Source organism: Chiloscyllium plagiosum, chromosome 16 (genome assembly GCF_004010195.1).
Source record: "Chiloscyllium plagiosum isolate BGI_BamShark_2017 chromosome 16, ASM401019v2, whole genome shotgun sequence".
Classification (NCBI taxonomy): Eukaryota; Metazoa; Chordata; class Chondrichthyes; order Orectolobiformes; family Hemiscylliidae; genus Chiloscyllium; species Chiloscyllium plagiosum.
In genome coordinates, this window is record NC_057725.1 from 63,742,555 (window position 1) to 63,758,415 (window position 15,861).

Genomic DNA, 15,861 nt, shown 5'->3' on the forward strand with positions numbered 1-15,861 from the left:
CATACCCTGAGGTGAAGTTTGCTCCACTCTGAACCATGACTGACACAACATTAGGAAGTACATTGGGCAGGGCCCAGTTGGGTCACGGTACTGACATCTGAAGCCCGGAGGTGGCGATGTCTGTTACAAATCACCCCCCCGCCCCCCCCCCCACCCCGACCCCTCACCGTAGGTGGTCAACTCAGAGGTAATTCAGGACGAGAGGATGGCCCCGAGATGCCAGGTTTCCAAATGGAGGACTCACGACGATGATGAGGCAGACAGGGAGGCGGTGCTGATGAGGCAGGCATGGCACCTCAAAATGGAGGCACCCTCTGCTCCGCTGAGAGAATCCTGGTGAGTTTTGAGAAGATTTGTAGCTCAGGTTGTGGTTCTGGATGTAGGTTTGCTCATTGAGCTGAGAGAAACCTCAATTAAAAACAGGCCCTGCCGCAGCTGCCGGGCTGGCCCTGTGGGGGGACGTCCCTGTGATTGTGGCTATCCCATTCAACCTAATACCCACGTCCAAAGATGTTGGATTGGCCATGCTAAATTGCCCTGCAGTATCCAGTGATGTGCAGGCTAAGTGGATTCGTCATGGGAAACGTTCTGGGGATAAGGCAGGGGAATAGGTCTGGATGGGATGCTCTTCGGAGAGTCAGTGCAGACTCGATGGGCCAGATGTACCTGAACTGTGGGGATTCTATGACATTCCAGTTGGAGTGAGTGAGAAGAGGCATCACTGGCCCCTCTTGACATCTAGCTTGGGAGGCCCCGACAGGTAAGGACCAGGCTGCTGCCTCAACAGAAGATCCTAATGGTGCCATCACATTTACCCCAGTTGGTGCCCCCTCCCCATGCACCTAAGCTGTTAATGTGAAGGTGGGCCCAGCTTCAGCAGGATGGTTTTGGTCCTTTCGAATATTGCCCTGGGCTCAGCCTGCTCACTGAGCCTTTCGGCACTGGGGAATTTCAGACTGTGCTGGTATTGTATCTTTGTGACATTCACCATGTGTTTGTACCCTCCAGTTTCAAGCGGGTACAGTGGAAGCTCCTGGCATCTGACTCACCCCCAGCTCTGGTCCAAGTACCAAGTGTGGGAGTGGCTCCAACACACCCTGGATGCCAACCAGTTGGACGGCAATTGTATTCACTTTCAAGACTTCAACCTAACGGGTGAGCAGTTGTGTTCCATGTCCCTGGAGCACTTTAACCAAGTGGCTGGACCTCTGGGCCCACTTCTCTTTGCCAACCTTGGGAACCTAAAGTGGAGCAGCAAGTGCCTGCACACACCTGGACAGCCACTGGTGGCAGAGCAGAGAGGCAAGTACCATTGTGTCAGGCTACATTTCCATATTTCGACTACTTAACTCCAGTCAAATCTTTCATATCAGATAAAAAGGAAACAAAGAAAGACCTATTTTCCAGCCTCAGGATATTCCAATGTATTTAGCAGTCAATGGAGTACTTTTTAGATCACAGAGTTGTACAGCACAGAAACAGACCCTTCGGTCCCACCTGTGCTGACCAGATATCCTAACCCAATATAGTCCCATTTGCCAGCACTTGGCCTATATCCCTCGAAACCCTTCCCATTTGTATACCCATCCAGATGCCTTTTAAATGGTGTAAGTGTACCAGCCTCCACCACTTCCTATGGCAGCTCATTCCATACCCGTACCACCCTCTGTGTGGAAAAAGTTGCCCCTCAGGTCCCTTTTAAATCTTTCCCTTCTCATCTTAAACTTATGCCCTCAAGTTTTGGACTCCCCTATCCTGGGGAAAAGACCTTGTCTCTTTAACATACCCATGCCCCTCATGGTTTTATAAATCTCTGTAAATTCACCCCTCAGACTCCAAAAATTAGAGTAAATAACCCTAGCCTATTATGCCTCTCCTTATAACTCAAACTTACCAGTCCCGGCAACATCCTTGTAAATGTTTTCTGAACCGTCTTAAGTTTAATGACATCCTTTCTCTAGCAGGGAGACCAGAATTCCAACAGTGGCCTAACCAATGTCCTGTACAGCTACAACGGGCCCTCCCAAATCCTATACTCAATGCTCTGCTCAATAAAGGAAAGCATACCAAACACCTTCTTCACTATCCTATCTACCTGCGACTCCACTTTCAAGGAGCTATGAACCTGCACTCCAAGGTCTCTTTATTCAGCAACACTCCCCAGGACCTTTCCATTAAGTGTATAAGTCCTGCTAAGATTTGCCTTTCCAAAATGCAGCACCTCGCATTTATCTGAATTAAACTCCATCTGCCACACCTCAGCCCATCAGCCCATCTGATCAAGATCCTGTTGTACTCTGAGGTATCTTTATTCACTGTCCACTACAGTACAGTGCAATGTTGAAAAACGAGAAGCCAATGTATGCATAGGGCTGTCCCACAGACAGCAATGTAATAATGACTAGGGCAAACTGGATTAGTGAGTAGTTGGGGGAGAAAACAGAACTTTGCGGCCCTTCTTCAAGATATCGTTAGGTACACCCACGTGACGGATCTAATGTTGTGTTTGAAAGACACCCCTCTAGCAGTCCCGCACTCTCTCAATCATGTCCTAAAGTCAGTCTCGGGTTTGTGTTCAAGCTTGTTAAGTATTTGTACGAGCCCACAGATTCCTGGGCTACCAAGTATCGAAAGCTGGCTGTGAATGGAAAGCTTCCTTGTCATTCAGGCCTTCCAGTCATTTGTCCCTCGTCACAACGCTCAATCCTTTCATTAATTTACTGCACATTTCTAAAGAGAAAAATACTTCTGATGGGTTTACGTACCGATGGAGGATGGTCCACTTTGCTATTTTCAAACCTGTTCTTGGGGAGGCAGGGGAAAGGACGGGGTGGAAACTGCACCCCCTCCCCCACCCCACCCCACCCCACCCCCAACGCATTCAGACAGCAAGACTCAGTGGGAGCTCCTCACTCATCCATGAGGCAAACTCCTGAATAAATGACCTGATAAAATCTGTAGGAATGAACATCAACCTCACTGTCAGTCAGAAGGAAGTGATCTGTATTCAGAGGCGAAGAGGATGACTAGAGCAGGCCATTTAGACAGTGATGGCATTTTAATTTCCATGAGCAACATGCTCTCAACACCCATGGCTAGTCACGCCTGGTGAGTTTCTAAGTATAAAATATGTAAACCTTGACCTATTAATTACCATCCCCTTGTCAGAGAAGGTTGTAGTTGGCACCAGATCTAATAATAAGTGACACGGTTGGATAATTAATGTCTGTGATGCTCGTTTTCCCTGCACATTTCAAATAATCATTAGGTGGTCCTGAGGAGGGGTGAGAGCGATGTGGCACCTCACGGACAGAACTGAACCAATCTGGGTCGGGTATTGATCTTGTTTTGGTACCAAATGTGGATGATTTTCGCACAAAGAGATTGAACACAGCCCCTCCTCAAAACATTTGATCACAGACATTTTAACACAGGACCAAATAACGTTAGGCTTGTTCTAACATTTCGGACCAACTAATGTCAAGATATTTGTCAACATCCAAGAAGTAAAGGGAACTGACTTCTTTACTTTACCTTTAGGTGTATTTCTCAATGGCATGCTGTTCCCAGTCAATGGTACGGTTAAATCGCAAGCAATTGGTAAGCACCTGGGCTATCATCTATCTCAATCTAATGGTGTCGACACTAAATAAAACCATCCACAGACAGACACACGCACACGTGCACAGACACACACACACACACACACAATAAATTCCCCAATCCGTATGTGCTACACTTCAGAATCTGTATATTGCTAACTCTGGGATCAAATACAACTTTACCAATCCCGGAAAATCAGATCCCGTATTTCAAAATAACCGCCTCTCCGGTACAAAACAAATCCTCAATTCAAATGCAAGATCCTGTGGAATTTACATACAATAACCAACTCAATATGTGCGCCACGATCCTCCCCAGTTTCTGAATACTCATGCCTGCAGGACAAATTTCAATCTGCCACTTGCTTGACACCAACTACAAGCTGCAGCAAAGAATGACGGCTTCACAGAGGGAACCAGCTCCCTTTTATTCCAACACTATAATCTCCCCAACCAAAATAAAGCAATCATCTCCCTCAAATGGAACAACAGCCTCCTGATCCATACACTTTGATCCAAAGATGGGTCAATGAGCCGAGGAGGGACAGATGGAGTTTAATTCAGATAAATGCGAGGTGCTGCATTTTGGAAAAGCAAATCAGGGCAGGATTTATTCACTTAATGTTAAGGTCCTGTGGAGTGTTGCTGAACAAAGTGACCTTGGAGTGCAGGTTCATAGTTCCTTGAAAGTAGAGTCGCAGGTAGATAGGATTGTGAAGAGGACATTTGGTCTGCTTTCCTTTATTGGTCAGAGCATTGAGTACAGGAGTTGGGAGGTCATGTTGTGGCTGTACAGGACATTGGTTAGGCCAACTTTAGAATACTGCATGCAATTCTGGTCTCCCTGCTATAGGAAGGATGTTGTGAAACTTGAAAGGGTTTGGAAAAGGTTTACATGAATATGTATGCAAGTTAGGTCACTGTGCTGGAACATTTATTTTCAGCCATTTTGTCACCATAAAGGTTACGTCATCAATGAGAGTCTCCGGTGAAGTGCTGGTGGTATGTCCCAACTCTCTATTTATAGGTCTTGGTTTCTTAAGATGGGTGATGTCATTTCCAGTTCTTTTTTACAAGGAAAGATAGATGGGATCTGAATTGACGTATTTATGGATGGCGTTCTGGTTAGAATGCCATACCTCTGGGAATTCTCGTGCGTGCCTTTGTTTTGCCTGTCCTAGGATGGGTGTGTTGTCCCAGTCAAAGTGGTGTCCTTTTTTGTCTGTATGTATGGAAACTAGTGATAGCGGGTTGTGTCTTTTGGTGGCCAGTTGGTGTTCATGTATCCTGGTTGCAAGTTGCCTGCTTGTTTGTCTGATGTGTTTTTTACAATTCATGCATGGTATCTTTAAATGATGTTAGTTTTGCTGGTGGTATCTAATGGATCCTTTAGGTTCGTTAGTCGCTGTTTAAGTGTGTTGGTAGGTTTGTGGACTACCACGATGCCAAGGGGTCTGAGCAGTGTGGAGATCATTTCTGATATATCTTTGATGTGAGGTAATGTGCCTATAGCTTTCGGTTGCGTTGTGTCTGCTTGTTTGGGTTTGTTTCTGAGGAATCGGCGGATTGTGTTTACTGGTACCCGTTTTTTTGGAAATGTTGTATAGGTATTTTTCTTCTGCTGTTTGTAGTTCTTGGGCGCTGCAGTGTGATGTAGCTCGTTGAAATAATATCTTGATGCAGCTCTGTTTCTCGGTGTTGAAATGATTGCTTCTATCCATTAGATTCTACCAGCAAAACTAACATCGGACAAATTAGCAGGAAACTTGCCACCAGGTTACATGAACACCAACTGGCCACCAAAAGACAGGCCCACTCTCACTAGTTTTCATACATACAGACAAAGAAGGACACTACTTTGATGGGACAATACACACATCCTAGGACAGGCGAAACAAAGACATGCATGAGAATTCTTAAATGCATGGCATTCTAACCAGAACTCTATCAATATCAACTTAGATCCCATCTACCTTCTCTAGAAAAAAGGAACCGGAAATGACATCACCCATCTTAAGAAACCAAGACCTATAGATATAGAGGCGGGACTTACCACCAGCACTTAACTGGAGACTCTCGCTGATGATTTTTTTTTGATTAGATTAGATTCCCTACAGTATGGAAACAGGCCCTTCGGCCCAACAAGTCCACACTGCCACTCCAAAGAGCAACCCACCAGACCCAATCCCCTACATTTACCCCTTCACCTAACACTACGGGCAATTTAGCATGGCCAATTCACCTCACCTGCACATTTTTGGACTGTGGGAGGAAACCGGAGCACCCGGACGAAACCCACGCAGACACGGGGAGAATGTGCAAACTCCACACAGACAGTTGCCTGAGGCAGGGATTGAACCCGGTTCTCTGGCACTGTGAGGCCACAGTGCTAACCACTGTGCTACCGTGCCGTCCTATTTTACCTAGTATGGTGACGAAACATCTGAAAATAAACCTTCCAGCTCACTGAGCTAACTTACATGCTTATCATCAACCTGAACTACAAATCTTCACAAAGATTTACAAGGACGTTGTCAGGGTTGGAGGGTTTGAGCTATAAAGAGAGGTTGAATCAGCTGGGGCTGTTTGCCCTGGAGCGTTGGAGGGTCAGGGGTGACCTTATAGAGGTTTATAAAATCATGAGGGGCACGATAGGGTAAATAGACAAGGTCTTTTCCCTGTGGTGGGCTGTCCAAAACTAGGGAGCATAGGTTAAAGATGAGATGGAAAAGAGTTTTTAGATTAGATTAGATTTTTTAGATTAGATTTTTTTAGATTAGATTACTTACAGTGTGGGAACAGGCCCTTCGGCCCAACAAGTCCACACTAGTTAAACGGGATGTAATGGCAATCTTGTCATGCAGTGGGCAGTACATGTATGGAATGTGTTGCCAGAGGAAATGGTGGAGGCTGGTACAATTGCAACATTTAAAAGGCATCTGGATGGCTTAGGAATAGGAAGGGTTTAGAAGGATATGGGCCAAGTTTGGGCAAATGGGATTAGATTAATTTAGGATATCTGGTCAGCATGGACATGTTGGACCGAAGAGTCTGCTTCCATGTTGTATAGCTCTATGATTCTAAAACCTCTCACTCATCTAGGCAGAGCTAGCTCACCGTTTATAAACAGTGTCATCTTCTCAAGTGCACCAGTTGACAGCAAACAGTTCCATGGTCCAATCTGAACCCAGACGTCTAAATCAAAGTCTGCTCAAAAAAGTTTCTGAAATCAATCTATCTCCATTGCTGTTTAACAATCACGAGTGTCCAGGATTACAGATGTAATGTTTACTATTTAATTAATCAGAATCTCTCCCTCCCTGGCTCATTTCTTTTGTGAATTCTCTGATTGGAAAGTTGACAACAATGACATTAATATGGAAGTTTTTTCTGAGAAATATGAACCATCTTATCATTAATCATCAGCTGGAACATTTGCCTGGTATCTGACATTAAACATCAGCCGCCTGTCTGAGTTCACTGACTATTGTCACGCACATAGGTTCCCCAACCAATGCAGGAAAAGGGTATACTATATGAGATTTTGTAGTGAGTCACTTATAAGTTATGATCTCAACTGTAAGGAACCACTTTTGTAACACTGATCACAACAGACTTTGGTGTTAAGTTTGAAGAGGAGAAGCTGAATCCTTAACTTCAGTGGAATAACAGCCAGAGATTGATAACAGCCAACTGGCGAAAACTAACTAAACCAAGTACAAGCAAGGAGTGGAAAATTTTCAAAGCAAAATTACTCCAGGAACAGTATTTATCTCAGAGGATAAATGTTCTGCTGAGCTAATGAAGTAACTGCAATGGAAGTGGTGAAACCCGATATAAAAGTGAAGGAAAGAACATGTTAAAGGGAGACAGGTGGGAATGACAGAGACAGAGAGGGAGAGAGTTGAGAAATGGCTGGGGGGAGTGAGGGAGAAAGAGGGAGAGAATGACATAGAGAGAGAGGGTGAGTGGGAGGGGTGAAGCCAGAGGGAGATTTGAGATATCTCAGTGAAACCTTGGTGTCCACATACTGAAGTATTCAAGTTGCAGTGAAAGTGGAGCCCTGTATAGTTTGGTACATTCCTCCTGCCCTTTCAATTCAACACTGGATTTGCCTTCCTCTATATGTGTTGAAAATGGGTTACAACTTGGTTTTGAAAGTGGCACCCAAAGCAATACATTTCTTAGCAATGTGATTTTCTCCAACATAAGACAAGACATTGTTCCAGTTTAGAATACAGCGTAACACAGTTCAAAGAGCACTGTGTTTGTATGTGTGTGTGTGTGTATGTGTCCTGCTGTGAATATTTGACTAAGGTGGATTATATTGAAGATGAACAGATACTTGCATGGCATCTCCTCATTTTACACAATAATGAAAAAATTGTGAGCAGGTCAAAAAACAAAAACACTGGCTCCCAAAATTAAACTGTCTCCTCATCAAACACCTTTATATTTTGGGATGTTTTTCAGATTTGTCAACTGTCAACAATGCATGGAAGGAAGACGAATATTTGTTTCAAAATAAATATGGAAGTATGGCTTTAACTTATTATTTGGTGCACAATTGTATCACCCGAGACTTGGCAAGCAGACTGAAATCCTGCATGATTCACTTTGTTTTCAGATTCCATTAATAATGAAGAGGTGGGAAGAAAGGAGGCTGCAGTGAAATCTGATCCTGAGGAAGCCCCAGGTAATAGCGCTTTGACAGGCTCATTTGTTTGTTCTGGATCCCGTGGTGGAGGGGGTGAGGTCTGGCTGGTTATAGTTTAAGGATCTACCTTAAATGATTGACACCAACGAACAACCCAAAATCGTCGGGCCTGATGTGGCTAGGTGCAGGAATACAGTGGGGAGTCAGCCATTGCTAGACACCATGGGGAATGAGCCCTGGTACGAAGTAAGTGTTGAGTCCCAAACAGGTATTGCTGTGGACCCAGTTCTGCTCCTCAAATTACAGCTTTCTGGGCCGCTGCTCGTCATTCAGAAGTTTCTCCACCACTGGGTGGGTCCCATCTTAAACCGCCATGAAGGCCTTTTCAATTAGGCCTGGATTTTCTAGCACTGGGAGATGCTGCCAACTTTCAACTCCCTGAGGAGAAGATGTCACTGGACATAAAACTCCACAATCATTATTTGCGATAGTGGGGCCAGTTAACAGTGTTGTCAATTTGGAAAGTAATTAAAACCACGCACACGCCCAACATGACGGTGCTGCTATCACCCTTTAGATTCTCAAGATGTGAAACGATGTGTCCGGTCCCACAGGTCAAATGGATTCAAGCGCAGTAAGTAGACATCAACAATTAAACACTTCCTGTTGAAGTGTCCTGCTGTCAAAATGTTGGATGGGGTCCTCAGATAATGATGGGGGATACCTGGAATAGAGGGGGGAGTGTTCTCCTGTTATCTCGGTCGCTCCTTGCAGGGAGTTCAACATTAGTCCTGGCACCAAGTTGCTCAGGGAGTGGCTGGGAGAGGGTCAGGGAGGATGAGGTCAGCTCATGGACAGTCATGTCAGGAGGCCATGTTCTCTTCATCTGTGCATAGCAGCAACATTTCAACCTCATTTAAGATGGAGATCAGGGGATTTTGTTTCGTCCCTCAGTGACGGTGTAAGTTGTTTATAATGGAGCTGGTCAGTGACCGTGTAACCTGTTTATAATGAAGCTGGTCAGTGACAGTGTAACTTGTTAGTATTGGAGATGGTTAGTTACAATGTAACCTGATTATCATGGAGGTGGTCAGTCTCAGTGTAACTTTTTTATAATGGAGCTGGTCAGTGACAGAGTAAATTGTTAATAATGGAGTTGGTCAGTGACAGTGTAACCTGTTTACAATGGAGCTGGTCAGTGATGGTGTAACTTGTTTATAATGGAGGTGGTCAGTGACAGTGTAACCTGTTTACAATGGAGGTGGTCAGTGACGGTGTAACCTGTTTACAATGGAGGTGGTCAGTGACGGTGTAACCTGTTTACAATGGAGCTGGTCAGTGACGGTGTAACCTGTTTATAATGGAGGTGGTCAATGACGGTGTAATTTGTTAATATTGGAGTTGGTCAATGACAGTGTAACCTGTTTACAATGGAGCTGGTCAGTGACAGTGTAACCTGTTTACAATGGAGCTGGTCAGTGACAGAGTAAATTGTTAATAATTGAGGTGGTCAGTGACAGTGTAACCTGTTTACAATGGAACTGGTCAGTGACAGTGTAACCTGTTTACAATGGAGCTGGTCAGTGACAGTGTAACTTGTTAATATTGGAGCTGGTTAGTTAGAGTGTAACCTGTTTATAATGGAACTGGTCAGTGACAGTGTAACTTGTTAATAATGGATCGGGTCAGTGAGGGTGTAACTTGTTTATAATGGAGTTGGTCAGTGATGGTACAGGTGTTTAGAATGCAGCTGGTCAGTGACAGTGTAACTTGTTTACAATGGAGCTATCCCTTTTCTTGTAACCTTATGCTCCTCTTAATTTTGTGCTAATCAATCCTTTCTTGAATCAGAAATGTGTGACTGTAATGTATGTCGAACCAGTGTCGAATTAACTCTGCTTCACTTATCATGTTTCCCCAAAGAGACTGATGTTGAACCTGCACTGCAGGTGTTGAGTTACAGATAGTTTTTATAAGAAGCAGATTGTGTTTACTGTATATTACGCCTTTTGTGACCTCAAGTTGTTCGAAAGAACTTTGCTGTCAATTAAATGTTTTATTTTGACTTGTAGTCACTGTTGTAAAAAGCATTAAGTTGACACATTTATACCCTATTGCCATTAGCTGCACTTCTGTGAGGAACAAGGCTTTATAGTCTGTATTTTATCTGTAGAAGTGAGATCACTTTCTATCATCACACTTCAGTTTGCTGACTTGGAGAGATCTATTTCGGAATTGCCTTGCCACCCAGTTCTCCGACTGTACCCTTCTCTTCCCCACCCCCGTGCTTGATTCAACAAGGAACAATGTTTATAAGACTCTTTCAGACATTTGCTGCATCTCTTTTATTTGAGTTCTTTTCCCAGCCTTGACCTGTCTTCAGTTTACCTCCACCTGGTTCAGTTTTCAGTTGTCAATTTTCCAGCTGCCTTCCCCCATACACTTGCTGGAATGTCCAGCAGTTTCCTACATCTCTGAGGGGTGCAGTGTCAAGTTAAGGTGGGATTCATGCTATTGTCCCTATCAACCATATTAAAGTTTGCTAAGTCTGTGGCACAGTGGTTAGCACTGCTGCCTCACAGCGCCAGAGACCCGGGTTCAATTCCCACCTTAGGCGACTAACTGTGTGGAGTTTGCACATTCTCCCCGTATCTGCGTGGGTTTCCTCCGGGTGCTCCGTTTTCCGCCCACAGTCCAAAAAATGTGCAGGTTAGGTGAATTGCTAAATTGCCCGTAGTGTTAGGTGAAGGGGTAAGTGTAGGGGAATGGGTCTGGGTGGGTTGCGCTTCGGAGGGTCGGTGTGGACTCGTTGGGCCGAAGGGCCTGTTTCCACACTGTAAAGTAATCTAAAAAAAAACTTCAGGGAGCACCACTGAGTGAACACCACTGGTTTTGCAAGCTCTGTTTACACCCGATTCCAGGACTTTTATTCACATAATGGCTCGCCTCTGACATTCCAACCTCTCTAACCATGAGATTATTCAAAACACTGACTCCCATTTCATAGCTTGCATTCCAAAACACCTCGCTCATCTCTATCTGCTCCCAGTCTTTGCACCTCACAATCTCTGCAAACTCCTCCACCTTCCAAAATGACTGTTTTCTCCAATTGTGTCTCTTTATGCCCTAATTTGAATTACTCGCTTTGATGGCTTTGATATCAGCTGTCAATGCCCCAAATCCTTTAATTCTCTCTCCAAACCTCTCTATCCATCATTAAGACTCTCTTTAAAACTTATCTCTTTGACCCTTGATCATCAATCCTAATAGCACATTAAGCAATTCATTATAAAATGTTATCTTAAACCACTCCTGTGAAATGCCTAGGGGTATTCTACTAAGTTAAAGGTATGATATAAACATACTTTGCTGTATCCTGTAAAGCCTCTGGACAATGGTCACATTGACATTGGTGAGGTGAAACATCAAGGCTGCATTTGACCGATTGTGGAATCAAGGAGCCCTAGTAAAACTGGGATCAATGGGTATTGGGTGCAAACTCTCTGCTGATTGGAGTCATACCTGGCACATAGGAATTTGGTTGTGGTTGTTGGAGGTCAGTCATCTCAGCTACAGGACATCTCAGTAGGAGTTCCTCAGGGTAGTGTCCTCAGGGTAGGCCCAACCATCTTCAGCTGCTTCATCAGTGACCTTCCCTCCATCATAGGGTCAGAAGGGGGGATGTTCACCAATGACTGCACAATGTTCAGCACTATTCACAGCCCCACAGATACTGAAGCAGTCCATGTTCAAATACAGCAACATCTGGGCAATATCCAGGCTTAGACCGACAATTGTGAAGTGGCATTTGTGTCATGCAAGTTCCAGCAATGACCATCTCCATCACCCCTTAACATTCACCATCACTGAATGTCTCACTATCAACAAGTTAAAAATCACACAGCACCAGGTTATAGTCCAACAGGTTTATTTGGAAGTATTAGCTTTCAGAGCGCTGCTCCTTCATCAGGTACTTGGGGTCCCCAGAACAGCGGTCCTGGTCTCTTTATTAATCATTTCAATGCAGGTACCAGATGAAGGAGCGGCGCTCTGAAAGCTAGTACTTCCAAATAAACCTGTTGGACCATAATCTGGTGTTGTGTGATTTTTAACTTTATCCATCCCAGTCCAACACCAGCTCCTCTACATCATAACATCCTGGGTATTATCATTGACCAGAAGCTCAAATGAACTAGCTATGTAAACACAGAGGCTGCAAGGGTGGGTCAGAGGCTAGGGATACTGTAGTGAGTAACTCACCACCTGACGCCCCAATGCCTGTCCACCATCTACAAGGCACAGGTCAGGAGTGTGATGGAATACTCCCCACTTGCCTGGAAGGGTACAGCTCCAAGAACATTCAAGAAGCTTGACACCATCCAGGACAAAGCAGTCCACTTGACTGGCATCACATCCGCAAACATCCACTCACTCCACCATCGACGCTCAGTAGCAGCAGTGTGTACTATCTGCACGATGCACTGCAGGAATTCACCAAAGATCCTCAGACAGCACCTTCCAAACCCACAATCACTTCCACCTAGAAGGACAAGGGCAGTAGTTATATGGGACTGAAAGTTCCCCTCCAAGCTACCCACCATCCTGACTTGGAAATATATCGCCATTCCTTCAATGTCACTGGGTCAAAACGCTGGAATTTCCTCCCTAACAACATCAGAAGGTGTCCCTTTTTTGTATTCACTCATGGGGTGTGGGTGTCACTGACTGTCGCATTAGTGAGCTGATGGGTTTTTACAATAATTAGTAACAAGTTCAGAGTTGTCATTAGGTCTCAATTCTATATTTTTGTTGAATTCAAATTCCACCATTTGCTATGGCTGGCTTCACACTGTAGTCCCCAGAACACTGGTCCTGGTCCCTTTATTAATAACGCCATTAGGCCACTGCCTCCCCTTACCTACAACACATGGGTTGCAGTGGTTCAATCATAGTATCCCTGCAATGTGGAAACAGGCCCTTTAACCCAACAAGTCCACACTGACCCTCCAAACAGATTCCCACCCATACCCATTCCTCTACATTTACCACCCTCCCAACTAATGCACCAAACCTACACATCCCTGAACACTATGGACAATTTAGTATGGCCAATTCACCTAACCTGCAGATCTTTGGACTGTGGGAGGAAACCGGAGCACCCGGAGGAAACCCACGCAGACACGGGGAGAATGTGCAAACTCCACACAGGCTGGAATCAAACCCAGTGGTTTCACTGGTCAGGAGGTGCTACTAATCAGTGGTAACCACTGAGCCACCATGCCACCCACAGATGGCAGCTTCTCAGGGGCAACTAGAGTTGGGCACTAAAAGTTGTTCCAACCACTGATGGTCACATGTGAATGAATGAATGAAAGATAATCAAACCAATCCCAAGATAATGCCATGTGCTTTGGAAACCGTTGTATATTTTTCCCTTGGTATGCATTCTGGAGGAATACAAGCCATCCTGGGCATGGTGGGACCCTAATATTTGCTGTGCATCTGGCCAGCAAACCAGAGAAGATGATGTCCTGGTGGTTTTTGTTCCTTAATTGTTTCAAACAATATCCAGGTGGTTAATCTTTAATTCTGGACAGCTCCTATACAATCCTCATCCCATTGAACATCTGATGGTAACGCAGTAGGGTCAGAATTTCAAGTCCTTGGTGTCTGACTCACATTAAGGGATGAACCTGCTCATTAGAGTTCACACCAGAATGATGCTAACCCTGCTTCTCCAATTGGAGTGTCCGAGATCAGGGATCAGGGAGGAGTGGCCGATTACATTCCACCTCCAGCCCTTCTTAATTGGAATACTGCATTTAAAAAAAAGCTCCAATATCTGTAGAAACATCCCCTGTGTTTCTCAAAGCGGCCCACGTTTTTTTGCAGAGAGCAGTGGATGTGACAGGTTAGATTAGATTAGATTACTTACAGTGTGGAAACAGGCCCTTTGGCCCAACAACTCCAAACTGACCCGTCGAAGCGCAACCCACCCAGGCCCATTCTCCTACATTTACCCCTGCACCTAACACTACGGGCAATTTAGCATGGCCAATTCACCTAACCGCACATTTTTGGACTGTGGGAGGAAACCGGAGCACCCGGAGGAAACCCACGCAGACACGGGGAGAATGTGCAAACTCCACACAGTTAATCGCCTGAGGTGGGAATTGAACCCTAGTCTCTGGCACTGTGAGGCAGCAGTGCTAACCACTGTGCCACCGTGCTGCCCACTGCCACCGTGCCGCCCAGGTTGTGTTTTATAGTGTGTTGCCATGTTTGCCGACAGTGGGGACTTGTTGAGGTGTACAGGATTCGAGCCTCGTCAGAAGGTGAGGCGCAGCTCAGTCATGGCCTACTCCCTTCTCCACCTTGAACTGAAGACATCACCCTCTTGGGTATGCCTTCAGGATCCCCCATTTAAGCGCAAGTAGTTCATAAATTGTTTCCCTGTCAACATTTCATCCTGATGCCATTCTCTGTGGGTCTGCTAACAGCCAATTCAGGGCACCCTTATTGGCATCTTGTCTGCTCAGCACCATCCCTTCTGTCAGCCCCAGTTCTTCTCTGATATCGGTGGGACAAAGGGGCCAGAGAGATCGGGGCTGCAATAGTGCTGGTGAGGATCTGAAATCCAAATACAGGCAGAAGTAGCTGCTTGTAGTCAGTAATAACCAATTGATACATGCTCTTACTAAGACAGGCAGCAACAAAATGGCATCTCGGCTGCAAATTGACAATTCTCCTTCAAGCTGCATAAAATGGTTTTTAGTCCTGCTAAAAGCTGCTTAGTTGAACTAACCATAATTTGTCTCAACAAAGATTAGCAGACAATGCTTCCTTTACAGCACAGAAATAACTAGACTAGATCAGACTAGAAGCAGCAACCAAATCAGGGTCAAAAACTGATAATCCTGAGCAATGGCCACAGGGGTACTCACTGATGTGATCTGGGTCTCTGTGGTGTAACTGTGCGCACTTGGGACCTAATGATCCGAGTTCAATTCTCAGTGGATCCTCATTTTTGAAAGTGATTGTGCTCGCTTTTGAAAGGCGTATTTGTTTCGGGGAGCTTATGGTGAAGTGGTAATTTCACTACCTCTGAGCCAGGAGGCACAGATTCAAGTTCCACCTCCGCAGCGGGGTGTGAAAATGTCCCTGAACAGATTGATTGAAAGAACCACCAAGTCATAGTCACAGTCATAGAGATGTACAGCATTGAAACAGACCCTTCGGTCCAACCCATCCATGCCGACCAGATATCCCAACCCAATCTAGTCCCACCTGCCAGCACCCGGCCCATATCCCTCTAAACCCTTCCTATTCATATACCCATCCAGATGCCTTTTAAATGTTGCAATTGTACCAGCCTCCACCACTCCCTCTGACAGCTTATTCCGTACTCACAACACCTTCTGCATGAAAAAGTCGCCCCTTAGGTCTCTTTTATATCTTTCCCCTCTTAACTTAAACCTTTCCAAACAGACCCCACCACTAGGGATATATTTCCCTTCCCACCCCTATCAGCATTCTGAAAAGACCACTCCCTCCGCGGCTCCCTCGTCAGGTCCACACCCCCCACGCACCCCACCCCCCCTC

General features: G+C 45.2%; 1 protein-coding gene across 5 annotated transcripts in view; it reads left to right on the top strand.

Annotated features, from left to right (window-relative positions):
• ehf (ets homologous factor) overlaps positions 1-15,861 on the top strand; it is a 48,657-nt gene that overhangs the window by 20,246 nt on the left and 12,550 nt on the right. For 2 of the 5 annotated variants that reach the window (XM_043706274.1, XM_043706273.1), the window contains exons 3-7: positions 1,009-1,302; positions 3,541-3,600; positions 8,076-8,138; positions 8,230-8,298; positions 8,837-8,893. In XM_043706274.1, the coding sequence (XP_043562209.1) occupies positions 1,009-1,302; positions 3,541-3,600; positions 8,076-8,138; positions 8,230-8,298; positions 8,837-8,893 (543 nt within the window). The remainder of the gene's footprint in view (positions 1-1,008; positions 1,303-3,540; positions 3,601-8,075; positions 8,139-8,229; positions 8,299-8,836; positions 8,894-15,861) is intronic. The other 3 variants (XM_043706276.1, XM_043706275.1, XM_043706277.1) reach the window with 3 other exon arrangements.